Source organism: Melanostigma gelatinosum (assembly GCF_949748355.1).
Source record: "Melanostigma gelatinosum genome assembly, chromosome: 7".
Taxonomy (NCBI): Eukaryota; Metazoa; Chordata; class Actinopteri; order Perciformes; family Zoarcidae; genus Melanostigma; species Melanostigma gelatinosum.
Window position 1 is genome coordinate 27716248 of NC_136640.1, and position 21697 is coordinate 27737944.

General features: G+C 41.1%; 1 protein-coding gene across 3 annotated transcripts; it reads left to right on the forward strand.

The window, feature by feature from the left end:
- Nucleotides 1–4701: 4701 nt before the first annotated feature.
- Nucleotides 4702–21452, forward strand: aldh3a2a (aldehyde dehydrogenase 3 family, member A2a). Of its 3 annotated transcripts, XM_079272019.1 has the most exons (11): nt 4741–5227; nt 8402–8633; nt 9347–9432; nt 9510–9718; nt 9879–9996; nt 11306–11447; nt 16125–16291; nt 16421–16520; nt 16631–16869; nt 19482–19547; nt 21075–21452. In XM_079272019.1, exons 1-10 carry the CDS (start codon nt 5024–5026, stop codon nt 19494–19496), a joined length of 1512 nt encoding a protein of 503 aa, XP_079128145.1. In that variant the 5' UTR covers nt 4741–5023; the 3' UTR covers nt 19497–19547; nt 21075–21452. The 3 variants fall into 3 exon arrangements, with proteins under 3 accessions (XP_079128144.1, XP_079128145.1, XP_079128143.1); XM_079272018.1 differs by lacking the exons at nt 19482–19547; nt 21075–21452 and having other exon boundaries at nt 4702–4799; nt 5066–5227; nt 16631–17609; XM_079272017.1 differs by lacking the exons at nt 19482–19547; nt 21075–21452 and having other exon boundaries at nt 16631–17609.
- Nucleotides 21453–21697: the final 245 nt, after the last annotated feature.

Below are 21697 nucleotides of genomic sequence, written 5' to 3' on the forward strand. Positions count from 1 at the left end.
CAGCATTTTACCCTGTAGAACCTCTAGAATCTTGAATGTATGTGCCCTGTTGTTTTACGCTCCTCCAGCTTGATCTGAATGCATTTTGAAGTCACAACCATGATAATGCAACTCTCCAAGCACCGATTTTTAAAAGAGAAATGTCAACGTAATACTTGTGTCCCTCACCAAGGGGTGTCTGTCTTTGTTCTTTATGGAACACAAATACAGTCTTTGTTATTAAAAAGAGAAAACATTACAATGTCTTGCTGTGTTTTATTCTTTGGGCTTGGGTCTGTGTCGATTTCTCAGAGACTGAACGGTCAGACGAAACGATCTGAACTGAAAAACTTCATGTGATGATTATACTATATTATATAATGATTAAAATATAATCAAATTGTACTAACGATGTTGTGTTGACCAATAAAATGATCCCTTCCTCGTGGCGGGTGTTTGTCTTACGAGCTTGTATCTGACACTCTTGACCTGGTTCATCCACTTACCAACCAAGGCTTTATTATATTTTTGTAAATGTATGTATAAATATATATACATACATACCATTGTACCACCCATTCCTCTTTCTGTTAATAGCTACACCAGCCTTCTGTTGACATGCTAGAGGGGAACAAACGGTGGTGTCAGTCAGTGGACCAACTTACAGTTACGGTCACAGGTAGCCGCCGCATCTGCTGGTGATGCTGGTGGTGTGGCGCCAGTTAAAGCAACACAAGCCGTTGTATCTGGTTCATGATACAGTACTACTTCAATGTTCAACAGGAAAACCACTGGCGATCAATAACATTATACACCACGGCACCCAGACCTTCACTCACAAAAAACATACAGCACTAATGTTAACTGTAAATCAAAGAGCACAAAAGAGCACTTTGTAATACTATTATTTCTTATTTTGATAAATGAATTAATAAGTAAACAAATGACTAAATAGGAAATAATATATAAATGTATGAAAAGAATGAAATGAATGACTCAAAACAACAATTATCTCCTGCAAACTAATTCAGAGAAAAATGTATTTCCAATTGTGTGGACGCTTATTCAAACTTATTAATAAAGAAAACATTTCTAAAGACCAATCGGACTTAAAAATCCGATTAAAAAAAAACTTAAAAGCTAATTTCGGAATAGTTGAGGTGATATAGAACTACTTTTCTCAATAATTCCACATAATATATAAGTTGAGGAAATCTCTGACTACACATATACAGAAAATTTAACATTTTTACTGTGGTAATTAAGAGATTTTTTAAAGTAAATGTCCTACATTTGTTCCAAGAAATATCCAATAACTGAATATTTGAAGTGTTATAAAAAGTATTTCCTCAATAATTCCAAACAATGATTGATGTATACAGGTGCATCTCAATGAATTAGAATATCATCGAAAAGTTCATTTATTTCAGTAATTCAATTCAAAAAGTAAAACTCATGATATAGATTCATTACACACAGGGTGATATATTCCAAGCACTAATTGCATTTAATTTAGATGATTATGGCTTACAGCTAATAAAAACCCAAAATTCCATATCTCATAAAATTAGAATATTACAAAAAAGGATTTTTAAAACAGAAATGTTGGCCGACTGAAAAGTATGTCCGTATACAGTATGCACTCAATACTTGCTCGGGGCTCCTTTTGCATGAATTACTGCATCAATGCAGCGTGGCATGGAGGCGATGAGACTGTGGCCTTGCTGAGGTGTTATGGAAGCCCAGGTTGCTTTGATAGGGGCATTCAGCTCATCTGCATTGTTGGGTCTGATGTCTCTCATCTTCCTCTTGACAATACCCCATAGATTCTCTCTGGGGTTTAGGACATTCAGGAATTTGGGTGAGAATCACAAGGAGTGAACTGCAGCTGGAGTCAGTGCTTCAAGAGCCACCACACACAGATGTATCCAGGACATGGGCTACAACTGTCGCATTCCTTGTGTCAAGCCACTCCTGAACCAGAGACATAAGAAGTGTCTTATCTGGGCTAAGTTTCCTGAGCTAAGTTACCTGGGCTAAGGAGAAAAAGGACTGGACTGTTGCTCAGTGGTCCAAAGTCCTCTTTTCACTTTAAAAAATCTCTTAATTACCATAGTAAAAATGTTTAATTTTCTGTATATGTGTAGTCAGAGATTTCCTCAACTTATATGCATCAGTCATTGTGTGGAATTATTGAGAAAAGTATTTCCATATCACCTCAAATATTCCGCAATTAGCTTTTTGAACGTTCAAATATAGGACTTTTACTCTGAAATATCTCTTAATGTGTACAGTAAAAATGTTTCATTTTCAATATGGGAGGAGTCAACGATGTCTTGAAGACAAATGCATCAATCATTGTTTGGAATTATTGAGAAAAAAGATTTTATAGCACCTCATATATTCAGAAATGTACCCGTTTCTTGGTACAAATGTATGACATTTACTTTGAAATATCTCTTAATTGGTACAGTAAAAAAGTCTAATTTTCAGTATGGATGGAGTCAACGATGTCCTCAACACATACATATCAGTAATAGTCTGGGCTTATTGAGAAAATTGTTTTTATAGCACCTCAAATATTCAGTTATTAGACGTTTTCTCAGTTCAAATGTATGACTTTTACTATGAAATATCTCTTAATTGGTAAAGTAAAAATGTCAAATTCCCAGTATGGGTGGAGTCAACGATGTCCTCAACACATGTATATCAGTCATTGTCTGAACTTATTGAGAAAATACTTTTTATTACACTTCAAATATTCATTTATTAGATATTTTCTCGATTCAAATGTATGACATTTACTTTGAAATATCTCCTAATTAGGACAGTAAAAATGTCAAATTTTCAGTATGGGCGGAGTCAACAATGTCCTCAACACATGCATATCAGTCATTGTGTGGAATTATTGAGAAAAACATTTTTATAGCACCTTCAACATTTAAAAATTTGCCATTTGAAGATACGAATTCAGTTCAGAGTTTTTGCTTCGTAAAATATCATAATTGACTGTGAGTCAGGTATAATTAACTTCCAGCAACCCTCAAATCAAAGAATAAAGACCCTTTACGCACAATTTAGGTGTATTTTCCCTTTAACTCACGAGATGCAGGTAGCATGTTTTATACTTAATGTGAATATAATTCATTTAATCTCATTGCCATTATGCAATGTGTATACTTTGTTGGCATCTTATTCTGAAAACCGGATGTTTGTCTGTATAAAACCGGAAGTCGTCTCACGTAAATCTTTCCGAAACTTTGCAAAGTCCTTCGCTCGCTCTCGATCTGTGCCGTTTGGTTGCGTTTACCGTGAATTTTAGTAGTGATGGCGAGATGAAGCCTCATGAGGCCTCGTAACACTTTAGCCAATTGGTTCGAGAAAGGGTTCATTACTCGATGCTTCATGTGCACACGATACCACCTACTGGCCAAGTGTATAATCACAGGCAGCTGTATCTGAACCACATAATGTGATGCATTGAATTGTTGTGTCTGTTATGGCTGTTGGGAATGACTATGAATTACAAAAATGTATGACCAAATAATTTCTGTACATAAATTATGACATATGTGCATAATAAAATATTTTTTTAATGTGTTCTGTGTGTGTACATTTTCCCAAAATGGTAGTATCATGTTATGGCAGGTTGTGTAATAATGTTATTATGCCACTTTAGGAAAATGGCATGGGCTTAAGCAGGCAGAGGACAGTGAAAGTGCTTGTGGAACTAGGAAGAGGGGACTGAATATGCTTGTGGAACTTGGACAGTGATGTACAGGACACGGGACATTTTATTCATTTTTATTCAAAAATAACAGTTTCTCAACAGTGTTTGGTTTTAAACGATTCCTTTTTTTTGACACGACCTCTCCGGCCTTTGAAAACACCCTTTCACAGGGTACAGAAGATGCTGGCGTGCACAAAAACGCAAACACATATGCCCTGAATCCAACATCATCCACAAGACTGAAGGGCTGTGTGTCCGTCACTATCATGGAGACGAGGGCTTCATCCAGCTCTTGTTTTCTGGTGGCTGGTTAAAAGAGAATAAATACAGTGTCTGTTACCTGTCTTAATTTGCACAATACACAAAAGTGAACAGGGAAAAATTGTGATGGTGCATTTGTAATATTGTAATCACTTACAATGGCTGGCTGAAGCTCCAGTTTCCTCCTTATTCTCATGCATAAGGTAATGCCTTAGCATGGATGAGGTGTTGTTATTGTACCCCAGCTCCTTGGAGCACAATAAACACCTCACCTTTGAATAAAAGAAGAAACTGTGAAAAATACAGTTCTTGATAAGCAAACCTAATGTGTCTGAAATAGAGTTAGCTTTAGCTTACCTTATTAGGAGTTATCAAATCAAAGTGTTCCCACACAGGGGAAATCCTCCTCTTCCTAGCTGGCTCCATCACCTATCCTTCTCTCCTCACTCTCCTAACTCTCCAAACTATCTCTCTCTCTCTAAACTCTCCAAACTATATAAACGCTATCCAAACTATCTCTCTCTCTCCAAACTATCCAAACTCTCAACTGACCGCAACTCTCCACGAACAACCCACATTTTGAATGGAGCCTGAGTGGTTTATATAGCTGTCGAACCTCCCGGCAAACTCTGAACCACTTCCCGAAGCAGTCACGTGGTACCGCCGGGCAGCGAGGCTTCGGACGTCATCATTTTTGGCTCCTCCCCTACATGAAGCACGCCTCGATACGCGCTTCAAGGAAACGCCCCCTCCATTACTCGACACACGCTTCGAAGCGTCGGCACATCTCGTAACATCACTAAATTTTAGCATATAGGTGCACTAAAATGTAAGTGTCTGCTGTAGACACTCATTGATCTGAGTGTCTGCTGACTTGACCGCAGTGTTAGCTACAGCTGTAGCGTTAATTAACTTAGCTACAGCTAACTAACTACAGCTAATTAGCTGTTAACTAACTAGCTACAGCTGTAGCGCTAGTTAGCAATCAGCCAACTTCTTGGTATAATTCTGTTAAATCAACCAGAACGTCATTGTTTGCGTCAAGGGAATTCAATGGCTGACGTTGGCTGTAAGTGTGACCATTTTTTATTTAAGATGTCTCGAGAACAGCTGGTTGTACATCGGGCCAGGAAGTCCTTCAATACGGGAAAAACCAAGCCTCTGGAGTACAGAATCCACCAGCTGAAGAACCTGCTCCGCTTCATCTCAGAGAGACGGGGGGAGATTGCAGATGCTGTCAAACGGGACCTCGGCAAGGTGGGATATTTCAAACTGGACGGGGTTCCAGCTGTAGTGTTAAATCAGTTTAGGAGACCGTAGTATCTTTGGCTAACTTTATTAGCTCAACATTAGCATAACACAAAGACTGTTGACTGACTGGATTCATACAACTCCAAGTGCGGACTGTACACGCCCACGTCGAACATCACACACACCTGATCACTCCGCTTTGCATGTCGATAAAATAGTACCATTACACCAGCAAGCCCTAAAAAACCCAGGGCCAGAGAAGTGGGCAGGATTGTAATATATAGCAGAATGCATTTACCAACATTGTTCCAACATTCACTGCCTATATTATTTTGAAACAAGTCAAACTCGTTTAACGATTTGATTAAAACAAACGCAAGTTTGCAGCTAAGAACACTGAACACAGCAAATTGTTGTTCAAGTTGCTCATCTATTTAGCTTCTGTTGTAATTTACACTTATGTGATTAGATACTACCATGCTGCTCTCGGCTTAAAGAGTAATGCACACTTTTAAAGAAGCACAAGCTCCACAGGCAGGTGTATATTCGGTCAATTTCAAGCTCAGTTAAACAAAATGGTAGAGTTAGAGTTAAAAAAAACTAAAACTATCTCTGTATCTTTCAGTTTTATCTGAAAGGCAGGGTTGATTATCTTGCGAAACTAGAAAGAGAATGCTAGATTTAAAAAAAAATCATCCAACCGAAAACCCCAGCCCAGTGTTGCCAGCTGTTTTCCAATGAAAGTATCTAGCAGCACTAGCTCCAAAAGTTGCTAAACTTAGAAAGAATGTCGCCAACACTGGCAGCCTCCTCTAGTTCCACTCTCCTAAAGTTATTATTATGAATTTCATAATGAACGTAAACAACGAACATGGCTATTGGTAGTACTCACAGCTATCAAGCTAGCAGTTTGTGGAAGACTCTGGTGACAAGCAATGAGTTCACAGGACGAATATGCGCAGGAAGACAGACAGATAGGTAGCCCGTAACAATCACTACACTGGACTGAATGAAATGATTGGACGGGTTTATTACAGTGCTGCTAGAGCCACAGATGCATGTCTTGGTAAATGGACTGTACTTGTATTTCTCTTTTCTAGTCTTCCAACCAGTCAAAGTGCTTTAACACTACATGTCATCATTCACCCATTCACATTCATTCACACCCTGATGGCAGGGGCTACCATGCAAGATGCCACCTGTCCATCAGGACTATCTAACATTCATACCACATTCACTTAGGCACAGCCTCCAGGAGCAGTGTGGGGTTAAGTCTGTTGCCCAAGGACGCATGTAGGAGCCATGGATTGACCCGCTTTACCTCTGAGCCGCAGCCGTCTTGTCGGATCATTTGATTCATTGAACGCTGTCGGGATGTAATAAGAATTTCAAGATTAGCAACCCTGCCTTTTTAAAAATATTATTCTTATGAGTACAGTCATGTACCTGTAGCATCCTGGATTTGAACCAACGTCTACAAATTTGGAACAAAATGTATTATAATTGAGATAAAATAGGATCAAAATTGCTGTCAGACTGCACAGTACATGCATACAGCAGCTTGCCGGCAAGCAGGACAGCTTTTTGAGCGCAGTGAAAATGTTGTTTCTGACTGGCCTAATGCCAACAAAAATGGATTGAATCAGAACATTTAGTCGGATAAAGAAATGTGTATTTTAGAAATGATAAAATCTATTTTTTCAATACTTTTAGACTTAACGCTCTGGAGGTATTGTAGCATTTGGATCACACGAGTCAGAAACGACAAAGCCACCATTGAAATCTAATTCTACAAATCGCATAATAATATTCCTGTTGCCTGATCTTTATCGGACACCGGGCAAAAAAAAAGCATAATAGAAGCTGAGCAGCATTGAAATGTTTATTTAGAATTGGAATGTCTGCGTTGTGAACAAAGCTTTAAACTCCTCGGTACAACCCTCACACAGTTATGAAATATCTTACCAATGGATGAAAGGCCTTGCTGGATGTCCTCACTTTCACCCTCATTCCTCCCACTTATGGATGTTTGTCCAATGATTGCAGCAAGTCTCATCTCTGGCCGACAGATCAGATGGTCCTTATTTGTCTTCTGGTTTGTTATCCTCTTTGTTTTTTGTTTTTGTTTTATTTATTTATTTATTTATTTATTTTTAAATTTTTTTTTTCTTTTTTTTTTTTTTTTTCCCCCGAATACACTTTAAATTTAAACCATTTCTTTTTTTAACTGAGCCAAAGACAGTCTCTCAGGTGACACGGCATTTACTGCCTCGCAGTTGTCATTTTCTGCAGTAGTTTTGTTTTTTTGCATTTTTAATGTAGGGACTATTCTGTCATTTACGTCAACTTCACAGCTTTATCCTTGATACACTTTTTTGCAAAAATATTTACTTTATATCGAGAAATCTGGGTTTGGCAGTATGCTGATTGTCGATTTGCGCATGTCAGGAATTTTATGGTGATTTTCCATTTGAACTTATTTTGTGCTCAAAGTAAGAACATTTCCACACATGTTACTGAATGAGGGCCACTGACGTTAAAACCACGTATGTGAATAATGTCTTTGGACAACAAAGTGTGCCGTCCCGGTTTAATTTGTTTTGTGCATACAGAAAATCGAGAAAATAAGATGTTACAACTTGTTTCTTCTGTACTCAAGAGATCCCACAGATGATGATAATAAGACTTGAGGTTAACCTTGTCCTTTAAATGCGGTTGTTGTGATCAGATGCGCCAGATTGTAACTCAGCCGAGTCCACGTGTCCACAATTGACACTTCAAAGCAACCTGGCTGATTGGATAGTCAGAGGAGTGGCTGTGAAATGGTGGATACACATTTTATTTTCCATAAATTCTTCACAATTAAAGTCTCCCTTATTTCATGCTGCTTACTCTTCCTCTCTGCCATATTAGTAGACTTGCTTAATTGAAGATTAGCCACTAACAACCGCTAATTGAGCGATAAACATATTTTCCTATAAATTCTTCACAATGAAAGTCCCCTGTTTTATTTTGAAGCAGCAAGTCAGGAAATGTTGGGTTTATCATCGGCAGTAACTTAACAGGACTCAGACAGCAGGTCTCAGCTGTGCTCCAGCCTCAGTTTTCCACTCGTGGGGGGGAAAGTTGATGGAGACCTGCTTTCGAAGCACTACATTTAGTCCCTCCTTACGCTTTCAGAGTGCACGTGGGACTGAGCTGTTTGAGACGCTGGGACTGGAGGGAGAGATCAATCTGTCTATGGAGAAGCTGGCAGAGTGGGCGGCTCCTCGGCCCGTAGAGAAGAGCCTCCTCACCATATCTGATGAGGTCTATGTGCAGCCGGAGCCTCTGGGAGTGGTGCTCATCATCGGGGCCTGGAACTACCCGTGGGCCGTCACCCTCCAGCCGCTGGTTGGAGCTATCGCTGCTGGTACTAAACATACCCATACACACCCATATGTATTTGCAAATAGGGGTACTGGTCTTATTAAGTGTGCATAGCGTAGATGTTGTAGCTACATGTGTAGACTCTTGATGCATTGCAATTCTGTGCATATATGTTTTAAAAATTATTAATGAAAGCAAATCGAGATATTGTTAAGTTACTCCTTGTAGTAATAAAATCCCAAAGGTACTCCTCCCTACCTGAAGGCCACTGTAGTTCTCTGACACACTTGGAAACAGAGGGATGGGCAGAGAGTTATTCAGTTGGTGGCAATCTGCAACCTCACAACTAGATGCCACTAAATCTCACACACTGCTCCTTCAGGGTTTGTAGCGTGAGCGGGTCCTAATAATGATGATGGTGTTAAAGCGTCCTAAGGTAGAAAATACATTGCATGATTTTGATGGAAAAATCTCTTTGTATTCGTTAAGAGTTCCTTCAAACACTTCCTAGGAGCTTATTACAGGAATCTATGGGTGCAAGTAGTCCAGACACACCAAAGGGAGAGGATATGAAGAGGGGAAGAGGAGTTCCAGGGGAGGCACTTTCCCTGTTATGAGCATTTACGAAGCAGCCACAGTGGTTATTTCAGCCATGGCTGGTGAGAAGTGACACAAATGATCCCACGAGTAACGGCAGGTGGAAATGGGCTTTGCGTAACGATTATGATCGCTCATGTTGTCTCTTTCATCTTTTAGGCAACGCTGCAGTAATAAAGCCATCCGAGGTCAGCTCCCACTCCGCCAAGGTCATGGAGGAACTTCTGCCTCAGTATCTCGACAAAGTGAGCCTCCTGCTTTGTTCAACATGAGTCATCTCTTTAGCTATATGGGGTTTAATGACTGCATATTGTCCACCCAGGATCTGTACCCGGTGGTAACAGGTGGCGTGTCAGAGACCCAGGAGCTGCTGAAGCAAAGGTTTGACCACGTCTTCTACACAGGAAGCAGCACCGTGGGTAAACTGGTGATGGAGGCTGCGGCTCGCCACCTCACCCCAGTGACCCTGGAGCTGGGAGGGAAGAGCCCCTGCTACATCGACAAGGACTGTGACATCAGAATCGCATGTCGGTCAGTCTGAACTGTAGAATGTGTCACAAAAACGCTGCCATTACGTGAGCTCCATTGCGACTTAAAAAAACAGCTCAACACACAGCAGTTGGGGAGCTATGGCAATGTAAGAGTGTCTTCCAGGTTTGATGCTCTTTCATTATTGTTTCTCCCAATACAGACGCATCACTTGGGGAAAGTTTGTCAACTGTGGCCAGACATGCATTGCTCCAGACTTCATCCTGTGTGAAGCCTCCATCCAGAGCAAAGTAATAGAAGAGATCAAGAAGTGCATCAAGGTTGGTCTAAGATTAGGTTTGTCACGTGTCAGTTCTTATCAGAAGGGAATCTGACACATCATCGAGCTATAAAGCAAGACATTTCTGTCTGTGTGCTCTTCGCATATCTCAAAGAGCTCATGTGATCGACTGGGTGGGTGCTGGGGACCGCAGCGGGCACACAGTAGCTCATTGACTGCGGTTCTCTTTAGGTGCTGGAAGTAGGGGGCAAGGGGCCATTGGCCCGCCTACATTACTCCAGTCATTCCAGTCCGACCAGTGTGTGTCTAAACCGGAGGCTGTGGGAAGGGTTTTTTACTCGCAGGTCTACAGATTCGCTCTCATTCTAATCTGTACAGCCAGCTGTCTGCACGGCTCCATCTCAGCTGTGTGACGAAGCCGTGACTCGCGCTGAAGCATTTATTTACACTTCAAGACACAACACTTACATTTCCTCTTAATTGAAGAAAACAGTTCATCCGGGTGGGTGGAGGATTTATGCGTACATGCGGATTCTCCCTAGTAACCAGCATGTGTGCAGCATGTGTGCAGAAGAATCCCGGTCCTTGAGAAGTCCAGTTAACTTAACGGCAGTCTCTGCTGGAGGAGTGGTCTTTTTCCAATGCCGGAGCTGTGGCTGCTTGGCTGGGCACACTGCAGGGAGGTCACCCTCCCAGCTGCACAGGGTGTCCTCGCCCCGTGGTGGGCCCGCCTCTGAGGCCCAGCAGCTGCCTCCTTGCTTTTTTCAGTAGTTTTTATCTTTTCAGTGAATCCTCTACACTCCACTTATGCAATAAGAAGCTACCCTTTATGCCATTCTCTTCATCAGTTGCGTGTTTTCATACAAAATGAGATTTTCACACACTACCACAGCACTGCCAAATATATGATGACTGTGGAGTTATACATTTGATTCAGTCTTGCTTTGGGTTTTTACATTTAAAAGGGTTTTATATCTAGCACACCAGTCAACTTGAATCAAATAATACATTGTGGTTGGTGAAAATGCTGAGTGGCTAGTAACTTTGGAAAATGACCAGCCACAATGGCCTGTGGGCAGAAACAGTCTAGCCCTGCCTACAGGTTATGTTATGACACAAGCCATCTTTTTCAGGTCGTAGTCCTCGACAGCCATAGCTGGTCATTGATCTTAGTTAAGGTATACTGTGCTAAATTCTGACATGCGTTTTTATACTTCTTTTCCATGTGTACACAGAGACTGGTGATGACAATGTGTCTGAAAGTCATGGCTGTGTATTGGTAAAGATGTGTGTGTGACCCTGTTGTAAGTAATCTGAACATAATCCATCTTCTATTTGACACAATGCAGGAGTTTTACACAGATAATCCAGAAACGTTTGAGGACTACGGACGCATTATAAACCAGCGGCACTTTAAGAGGCTCATGGCTCTGATGGAGGGGAGCACAGTGGCTGTTGGTGGAACCGGTGATGAGTCCCAGTGCTACATAGGTACATGCTTTGACCAATTGGTTGCTAAAAATCATTTGTCCTGTGTGTTGGGCAAGCAGCTAAAGTTCTGTAAACTGAATTGATTGTGGAGGTGGTTAGTTCAAGAGTCCGGCTGATTAGCCCATGGTTTATTGATGCTAGGCCTTACTGGCATGCACATGGTGTTGATTAACACTTAAGAAGTGGCTTTGCTCAATGACATAGTGCCCCAGACTACTTAGGGCAGCTGTGGCTCAGAGGTGGAGTCTAATCAGAAGGTCGTTGGTTTGAGCCTCGGCTCCCCCAGTCCTTGCCAATGTGTCCTCGGGCAAGACTGTGTCTTTGGTGCGTGTGTGGTGATCAGGACTTAGTCCTTATGGGTGGCCATGACTGGGTGCGAATGTCGTCTTAAAGCAGTTAATTTTCCATTAAAATGATTACTCAAACTATAGAATCATTACTGGCCACAATAAGAGTAGAAGTCTACACTGTGACGAAGAGGGCTTTCCACATTGTTCCAGCATATATTAATCTTTATTATTGAATATTTAATGAGTTTTCCTACCCAATTGTAAACCAACAGGTTCTCACTCCCAACTCGTGAAATAGTGGCACTTGGTCAGTGGCCCTAAGCTGTAAACATGACGCTCTAGCGACGCTCTAGGGACCTCTAGCGTTAGCTTTGGACTTCGGTCAGTTTCCTCTTGTTAAATGCAAAGTGTCTTTTCAAATGAAATTTCCAGGTCCATCTGTTAAGTAACTTGCATTAGTAAAGTACAGACGTTGCGTAACAAAACTAAGGGACGATTACATTGACTTTGTTTCACACGAGACACAAATAGCGGTTTCCTGGGTGAAGGTCCTTTGGTTGGTTGATTTTATTTTAAAAGAGGCCATTGTGTCGGCCCAAAAGGCTCGTGGGCTCACTGGGAAAGTTTTTCCAGATAGATGTCTCTGAAGAGTGTGTAGCTTGTTTCTTCATGGACTATAGCAGGTGTGGTCATCTTGTGTCTTCATGGACTATAGCAGGTGTGGTCATCTTGTGTCTTCATGGACTATAGCAGGTGTGGTCATCTTGTGTCTTCATGGACTATAGCAAGTGTGGTCATCTTGTTTCTTCATGGACTATAGCAGGTGTGGTCATCTTGTTTCTTCATGGACTATAGCAGGTGTGGTCATCTTGTTTCTTCATGGACTATAGCAAGTGTGGTCATCTTGTGTCTTCATGGACTATAGCAGGTGTGGTCATCTTGTGTCTTCATGGACTATAGCAGGTGTGGTCATCTTGTTTCTTCATGGACTATAGCAGGTGTGGTCATCTTGTTTCTTCATGGACTATAGCAGGTGTGGTCATCTTGTTTCTTCATGGACTATAGCAGGTGTGGTCATCTTGTGTCTTCATGGACTATAGCAAGTGTGGTCATCTTGTTTCTTCATGGACTATAGCAGGTGTGGTCATCTTGTTTCTTCATGGACTATAGCAGGTGTGGTCATCTTGTTTCTTCATGGACTATAGCAGGTGTGGTCATCTTGTTTCTTCATGGACTATAGCAGGTGTGGTCATCTTGTGTCTTCATGGACTATAGCAAGTGTGGTCATCTTGTTTCTTCATGGACTATAGCAGGTGTGGTCATCTTGTTTCTTCATGGACTATAGCAGGTGTGGTCATCTTGTGTCTTCATGGACTAGCAAGTGTGGTCATCTTGTTTCTTCATGGACTATAGCAGGTGTGGTCATCTTGTTTCTTCATGGACTATAGCAGGTGTGGTCATCTTGTTTCTTCATGGACTATAGCAGGTGTGGTCATCTTGTTTCTTCATGGACTATAGCAGGTGTGGTCATCTTGTTTCTTCATGGACTATAGCAGGTGTGGTCATCTTGTGTCTTCATGGACTATAGCAAGTGTGGTCATCTTGTTTCTTCATGGACTATAGCAGGTGTGGTCATCTTGTTTCTTCATGGACTATAGCAGGTGTGGTCATCTTGTGTCTTCATGGACTATAGCAAGTGTGGTCATCTTGTTTCTTCATGGACTATAGCAAGTGTGGTCATCTTGTTTCTTCATGGACTATAGCAGGTGTGGTCATCTTGTTTCTTCATGGACTATAGCAGGTGTGGTCATCTTGTGTCTTCATGGACTATAGCAGGTGTGGTCATCTTGTTTCTTCATGGACTATAGCAGGTGTGGTCATCTTGTGTCTTCATGGACTATAGCAAGTGTGGTCATCTTGTTTCTTCATGGACTATAGCAGGTGTGGTCATCTTGTTTCTTCATGGACTATAGCAGGTGTGGTCATCTTGTTTCTTCATGGACTATAGCAGGTGTGGTCATCTTGTTTCTTCATGGACTATAGCAGGTGTGGTCATCTTGTTTCTTCATGGACTATAGCAGGTGTGGTCATCTTGTTTCTTCATGGACTATAGCAGGTGTGGTCATCTTGTTTCTTCATGGACTATAGCAGGTGTGGTCATCTTGTTTCTTCATGGACTATAGCAGGTGTGGTCATCTTGTTTCTTCATGGACTATAGCAAGTGTGGTCATCTTGTTTCTTCATGGACTATAGCAGGTGTGGTCATCTTGTTTCTTCATGGACTATAGCAGGTGTGGTCATCTTGTTTCTTCATGGACTATAGCAAGTGTGGTCATCTTGTTTCTTCATGGACTATAGCAGGTGTGGTCATCTTGTGTCTTCATGGACTATAGCAAGTGTGGTCATCTTGTTTCTTCATGGACTATAGCAGGTGTGGTCATCTTGTTTCTTCATGGACTATAGCAGGTGTGGTCATCTTGTTTCTTCATGGACTATAGCAAGTGTGGTCATCTTGTTTCTTCATGGACTATAGCAGGTGTGGTCATCTTGTTTCTTCATGGACTATAGCAGGTGTGGTCATCTTGTGTCTTCATGGACTATAGCAAGTGTGGTCATCTTGTTTCTTCATGGACTATAGCAGGTGTGGTCATCTTGTTTCTTCATGGACTATAGCAGGTGTGGTCATCTTGTTTCTTCATGGACTATAGCAGGTGTGGTCATCTTGTTTCTTCATGGACTATAGCAGGTGTGGTCATCTTGTTTCTTCATGGACTATAGCAGGTGTGGTCATCTTGTTTCTTCATGGACTATAGCAGGTGTGGTCATCTTGTTTCTTCATGGACTATAGCAGGTGTGGTCATCTTGTTTCTTCATGGACTATAGCAGGTGTGGTCATCTTGTTTCTTCATGGACTATAGCAGGTGTGGTCATCTTGTGTCTTCATGGACTATAGCAAGTGTGGTCATCTTGTTTCTTCATGGACTATAGCAGGTGTGGTCATCTTGTTTCTTCATGGACTATAGCAGGTGTGGTCATCTTGTGTCTTCATGGACTATAGCAAGTGTGGTCATCTTGTTTCTTCATGGACTATAGCAAGTGTGGTCATCTTGTTTCTTCATGGACTATAGCAGGTGTGGTCATCTTGTGTCTTCATGGACTATAGCAGGTGTGGTCATCTTGTGTCTTCATGGACTATAGCAAGTGTGGTCATCTTGTTTCTTCATGGACTATAGCAGGTGTGGTCATCTTGTTTCTTCATGGACTATAGCAGGTGTGGTCATCTTGTTTCTTCATGGACTATAGCAGGTGTGGTCATCTTGTTTCTTCATGGACTATAGCAGGTGTGGTCATCTTGTTTCTTCATGGACTATAGCAAGTGTGGTCATCTTGTTTCTTCATGGACTATAGCAAGTGTGGTCATCTTGTTTCTTCATGGACTATAGCAGGTGTGGTCATCTTGTGTCTTCATGGACTATAGCAGGTGTGGTCATCTTGTTTCTTCATGGACTATAGCAGGTGTGGTCATCTTGTGTCTTCATGGACTATAGCAGGTGTGGTCATCTTGTGTCTTCATGGACTATAGCAGGTGTGGTCATCTTGTTTCTTCATGGACTATAGCAGGTGTGGTCATCTTGTGTCTTCATGGACTATAGCAGGTGTGGTCATCTTGTTTCTTCATGGACTATAGCAAGTGTGGTCATCTTGTGTCTTCATGGACTATAGCAGGTGTGGTCATCTTGTTTCTTCATGGACTATAGCAGGTGTGGTCATCTTGTTTCTTCATGGACTATAGCAGGTGTGGTCATCTTGGATTCATAACAGTGAAAGCCATTCCAATTGTTACCCAGTTTTGTTTGTTGTATAATGGCAAATGTTCCTGCTCTCTGTAGCTTTACTGTATGATCTAAAACCTGTATGATCAAACTACTAGACACTGTGCGAACAACAAGCCTATTTGCACCATTTCAGGAGCTATTTCATAGAAGTCTTCTTTGTTGCACAAGTGGATGATTGCATGTAAGGTAGAGACATTCAATCCAGTTCTAGTTTGTCTTCTTGTCTTTGTCTCGTCTGTTTTGGTAGTTGAAAAGGTGTTGGGTATGTTGTTGCACCTCATTAGCTGAACTGATGGGTGCAGGCTCAGGTCAAAATAACCATGCACAGATTTGCAAGACGGTAAACTAATGACATTTAAGATATTCCAAACTCCCTCTCATCCATATGTGAAATGTTGGTTACTTTATAGTCCATAACAGAATAGGCTAACATTTTATTTCTTGTCATGGTACAACTGGCAACCATAACACTACACCATCTTGTTTGTCCACTGTACATAAAGCAGTGCCCGTACTCTTGGAGTAAGCCTCTTCTGCCTCTCTCCTGGCAGCCCCCACTGTGTTGAAGGATGTGACGGGGGAATCCAAAGTGATGAGGGAGGAGATCTTCGGGCCACTGCTGCCCATCATCACTGTTAGCGGTGTAGACGAGGCCATCCAGTTTATTAACGAGAGAGAGAAACCTCTGGTTATATACATCTTCTCCCATGACAACAAGGTAAACGCAAAACTTTATTCAAGTTAGTATTTTTAAAAATGAGTTGTCTGTGTATTTATAATTGTAATGTGTTGATAAGATCGTACCCACAGTGCTCTGTCTGATGGACTGTTTGTATCTAATGAACAGCTGATCAAACGGGTAATAGCAGAGACGTCCAGTGGAGCTCTGCTGGCCAATGACTGCCTGGTACACTTCACTGTCAGTGCGCTGCCCTTTGGAGGAGTTGGTGAGTGTGTACCGGTTCAACCGACCTGCAGCTGTTCAGCCTCCTGTTGATTTGGAAGAACAAAGCTGACGCACACGTATAGCTGACTTGTTCTGCCGTCTCTCGCTCAGGTAACAGTGGGATGGGTTGTTACCACGGTCAGCACAGCTTTGACCAGCTCAGCCACCTGCGCAGCTGTCTGATCAAGCAGCTGAAGATGGAGGGAGTAAACAGCATGCGCTACCCGCCCCACACAGCCAAAAAGCTGGGCTGGGCGCGGTTCTTCCTGCTCAAGCGGGTCAACGTGTGCAGGCTGCGGCGCATGGCCCTGCTGGCCACGTTGGCTGGCTTGGCAGCGTTTGCGGTGCAGGTAAAGCAACTAAAATATCCCAATTCGGTCAGAAGAGCAGCAACAGGTTTTGCTTTGATTTGGGCAATGTGTTACTTAACACGTTAGTTTCTCGGACGTTTCCTGTAAAGAACAATTTGGTAGTAATTACAGGGGGGTTGAAGTTCTGAGACATCTGTGAGTTTAGTGCGCTTTGTTCAGTTTATGTTCAGTTTTCCATCAGAATTTCCTTGAAACGGCCGCTGCATTTGTACCCAAGTAACTATTGAGTCGTTATTCAACACTTTATTCTGTGTTAGAATCCAATGCTTGCCTGTAGACTCGTTTCACTTGCTTGCTGTGAAATGACTAAAAGAGTCTCTAGATCACGTAGCATATGAGAGGAGTAAATTAATTGAATAATAAGTTGAACACGGTCTCCATTTCTCTTATGATTTGTACAGAATGACATCATCCTTTTCAGGAACCTTCCTATGAATGTACAGTTACAACTCCGTGTTCCTTTACACTGAACTGTAAGATAAAGCTTCACCATGAGTTATTGTTGGGACAAATTCATAAAATGCAATAACACCATATTTGTAAGAGTATGAAAACAATAAAAAAAAATGCAGTTAAGTATCATCATTAATATGATTAGTGTCAGATTACTTAACTTTAACATCCTTTCCTGGAGTCTGGTCATTTTTCTGAATAAAAAGTGATCAACCCAACTAAGCTTTGGTGACAACTTCTCATCAAAATGACCAATGGTTATGACGGTGACTAGCAGCCAATGTTGCTGCTAGTAAGACTCCTGTTGTCTTCGAGGGCAACGCCATTACTGTATTAAACAACAAGACCAAACTAGAAATGAGTTTGTCAGTCTTTTTAAAGCTTACTCCTCCTGTCCATTGGTTCCTATTGAAGATGTAAATCTTATAGTAATGTATCGTTTCATTTTTTAAAAGGCTCTGTGACGATGAGAGCCAGGCGCTGTAGCTTTAAGCAAAGAGAAGTGCGTTTGATGGGGACTGTTTTTAATCTACTTTAGTCAACAGTGGAGCTCTATGGCTCAGAGGAATACGATATATCAGGCTTTGGATAGACACAGTACTTGTTAGTAACACCAATCCATTGATGGTTTTGGTGTTTTCATTTGTTGACACCAAGAAAAATCTGAAGAAGCTGTGATTCCAACACACGGCGCTAGAGCGACAGCTGATTTGGAAGTGAAGTCTTCCTGACCGGCAGGCCCCAGCAGCCACACCTCATCACTGGCGCACCACAGGGCTGTCTGCTCAGCCTCCTTCTGTGCTCCCTGTTCACTTACAACTGCATGGATTTCACACCTGAAATGACAACTGACACAGAAGCAGAGAAAGCAACGGTTTTAAAGTTTGTCAGAAACAATATGATTGGCCCAGCGAGGTTGTTTCAAATTCTGACTTGAAAGAGTGACTCATGGCCAGCTGATTGAAGAGAGTGAGACTGAGTGAGAGTGTGAACGAATGAGGGCATGAAGAGTCTTCCTGACTGAACGTCCGCTCTGCTAATTTGTGTCACAGAAAGCCTGTTTGTTGACTAGTATACTTGTGTAAAACCATAAAGAAATTATATTTGAAAGCCTAAAGACGGAACCTGCTCCTCACCGGTACTCTCAGATCTAGATTTACTCTTTGGGGTACCTTGACTTTTGTTTGAACACTATAGTAATTCTAACGGTCAAATGATGTGAAATGGCATAGTTTAAGTCAAAGACCATAACATTAACTTGGGGAAGAACCCCAAACCCAGTAACTCTATCGTTTATTTATTGTGGGAATTCAGAATGATGGCTGATACCGACAGATGCACGCCAGCATGTAATGAGGGGAGTTTCTTGCACTTGTTTATTTCCACTGAAGCATGAAGTACTTGAATGGTTGGTAATAAGTCTATAATCAAGTTTATAGTATTTATTATTACTAACCTTGAAAAGGCATTGTTCTTGCTGCAGAAAGCGTAGTTAACTGTTAATTGCATAATAAAGGCTTTATTAACTGTAACAAGGCATTGTTTTTGCCCTAGATCCGGTAGCCATGAATATAGTTGACTCTTAAGTGCAGAGTTAACTGCTAATAAATGGATGATTAAGTATGTAGTAATCTCAATGAAGCAACAAAAAGGCTGAGTAAAGGTTTAACAATGACATAAAAGGTCAACTCAAATGTTTGTGATGCTATTACAAGGCTTTTATTAATGTCTATAAACAGTCAACAAGCTTCTTATAAGTGCTTATAATAGTCTTATAATTTAACATGTGTTTATGATGCTATTAACAATTATATCATCTTTATACGCAATGTTATTACACATCTTATAAGGACCTTATTACCTGCTCCTTACAGGGACCTTTTATATCACTGAATGGTTCTGATCAGAAATGTCTCTTCCAAAATTAAAAAAATCCACCATGTTATTCTACCAATAGTAACTGTGATTCATCTGTGCTTGGCTATTAACTAGGCTACTTCTGTTTGAAGTTATTCAGAAACATTATTTCTTTTAATTAGTTATTTAGGTGAAAACTTTGTTTCATTTAATTACATTGTGTAATTGGGTGATGTTTGACATGTTGGAAGCAGAAATGATTGCTTTATGTATATTTTCAGAGACAGAACACTTGACGTGTCTTTTGGCCACAAAGACAGATGTTTATCCCGGGGACAATTGCAAAGGTAATCATTCAAGGTTGTATGTGATCGCTGACAACATCAAGTAACATATTTAAAGAATACCATTATATACTTAATGGATGAAGGTAAATAATTGGTAATACTTTATGTTTACATTGGTTTTCTGGGGCATTCTTTAATATAAAACTATTAGATATGATCTGTGTTAAATATATATTTGCACTTTAAGGGCAATAACTTTCTAAAAATACAAACAAAGTCTATCAACATTTGTCATTGAATTTTCTGCACAAGTTGGTCTAAGTAACATGTTTTACCACGAGATCCATGATGCATATCAGCTCACAGATTGAAACCTTGAGGTCCCCAGACTTCTGTCCATATTTCAAATGTTAAAGCATCCCACATCCACACATTATGGTCAGCATTCTCTGCAGCATGTTGCATGAAGTGGCCTGGTGAAGCACTTCTTTGGTACATCTGTACCTCTGAATATGAGGGTTAGGGTTACCCACGTGCCTAGTGGCTGCAGCACCTGCACTGGATAGTAGACTCCCTCCATCACCTCCCCCAACCTGCTTGGGGGATCCGCCTCCTGTTCTGTGTCTGCTCAGCTTTTCACCCTGGTTTGCTACAGCATATATTTTAATATATAATGAAAGAGGGTATTGGGACCAATACAAAAAAATGAAACCGTGTTATTGAAATTTCTACTGGGTTGGGCCCTTCTTGAGTTTGATTAATTGGACTATTCTTAATTTAGGTGGTGTTCTCTTTCGACGCCACTTGATCATTGTGTTGCCCGACAACCATTGGATGACTGGCGGCCGTGGATCTGAGATCTTCCAATCGGAAGATGGGCGGTTCATATCGCTGTGTCCTTGGGCAAGACACTTAACCCCGAAGGCTGTCCCATCGGTGTACGAATATGAATATGATTGCAATATGATGCAATGGGTGTGAATGTGTACTTTATTGTCCCATCGTTTCACCCAGGACTCAAACGTGAGACCGTATTCAGTATTAATCAGTGCCAGCATGACTGGAGAAAGGCTGATGGTATGATATTCACCTTAACAGCAGGAAATCTTTGTGTTTTATGCCACAGTTATACTTTATGTAACAATTGGAAAAACTATTATTTTGACGAGAGATGTGTTTATTTTTTAACAGTAGGGTATTTGTGTGATGACCTTTTAAATAACGACAAAATACAGTTTCTCAAGATAACCAGATATTCGTACCTCCCACCCCCCCCCCCCCCCCCCCATGCCCACAATCCTACAGGCCTGTACCGTCTTACAACAATGGCTTTGTCTACTGCAGACAATGTGTGGTGTTGTCCAAGAAATCTAACCTCATAATGCCCCCCCCCCCCCCATCTACCCTCCCTTTAATTACCCAGCATGCTCCACTGTCCTCTGCTAAATGGCCCCTTTTGTTTTGGTCCACCCCACCACCTTTGTTGACATCTACACTTGTTGTGCTTCTGTGAGTAGTGAAACTATCTGTTATCCCTGTGTCTCAAACAGTCTCTTTACACTTGTATGGATCTCTTGTTTCTTGCAGAGATTCCTACAATGAGGCTGAGGAGCAGAAGCTGGTGGTGCAGGTGATCGTGGGACTGCCATCCGACTCCTGACCTGTAGTATAAATACAGCACTCCTGTGATTTACTGGTCCACTACATTTCCCTTTATGCATTACTGTAGACTGATTTCTGTCTCTTATTAAATATATGGTTTTATAGCATTTCAAATGTGTTACATCTGAAGCTGCTACCAGAGTTTAATATTGTTTCACAGCATGTTTATAGCACTATAATCTGCAATATTGGTGTCGAATTTGGTGATTGGAGAGTTTTCATTTAGTTTGTGAAATTATGAAAAATGACATCGCTGGTAATAAACAGTTCTGTTTTTTGTTTCTGCAAATATACATAAACACAAAAAGTATATTATAAATCACTGTCCTGTTTTATTGGTTAACTAATTTATGATTTGATATATCTGAACAGTGGCATATTATTAACACAATCCCAAGGTTATTGTAATTTATGACATGCTGCTGTTGTTTATATGCTGGTATTAAGAGACATTGACCTCCATGAGGACGCTTGGGTAAAAAATTAGCTTAACTAAAGGCTGTAAAGGAGGGGGGGCTCTGATGTTGTCAAAGGTCTCACTGCTTCAG

Bases quoted from the DNA above. Each gene is read 5' to 3' on its own strand.
- aldh3a2a (XM_079272017.1), top strand. From the start codon at position 5,024: ATGGCTGACGTTGGCTGTAAGTGTGACCATTTTTTATTTAAGATGTCT. The intron at 5,228-8,401 runs GTGGGATATTTC...TTACGCTTTCAG, and splicing joins TCAAACGGGACCTCGGCAAG to AGTGCACGTGGGACTGAGCT. The intron at 9,997-11,305 runs GTTGGTCTAAGA...GACACAATGCAG, and splicing joins AGATCAAGAAGTGCATCAAG to GAGTTTTACACAGATAATCC.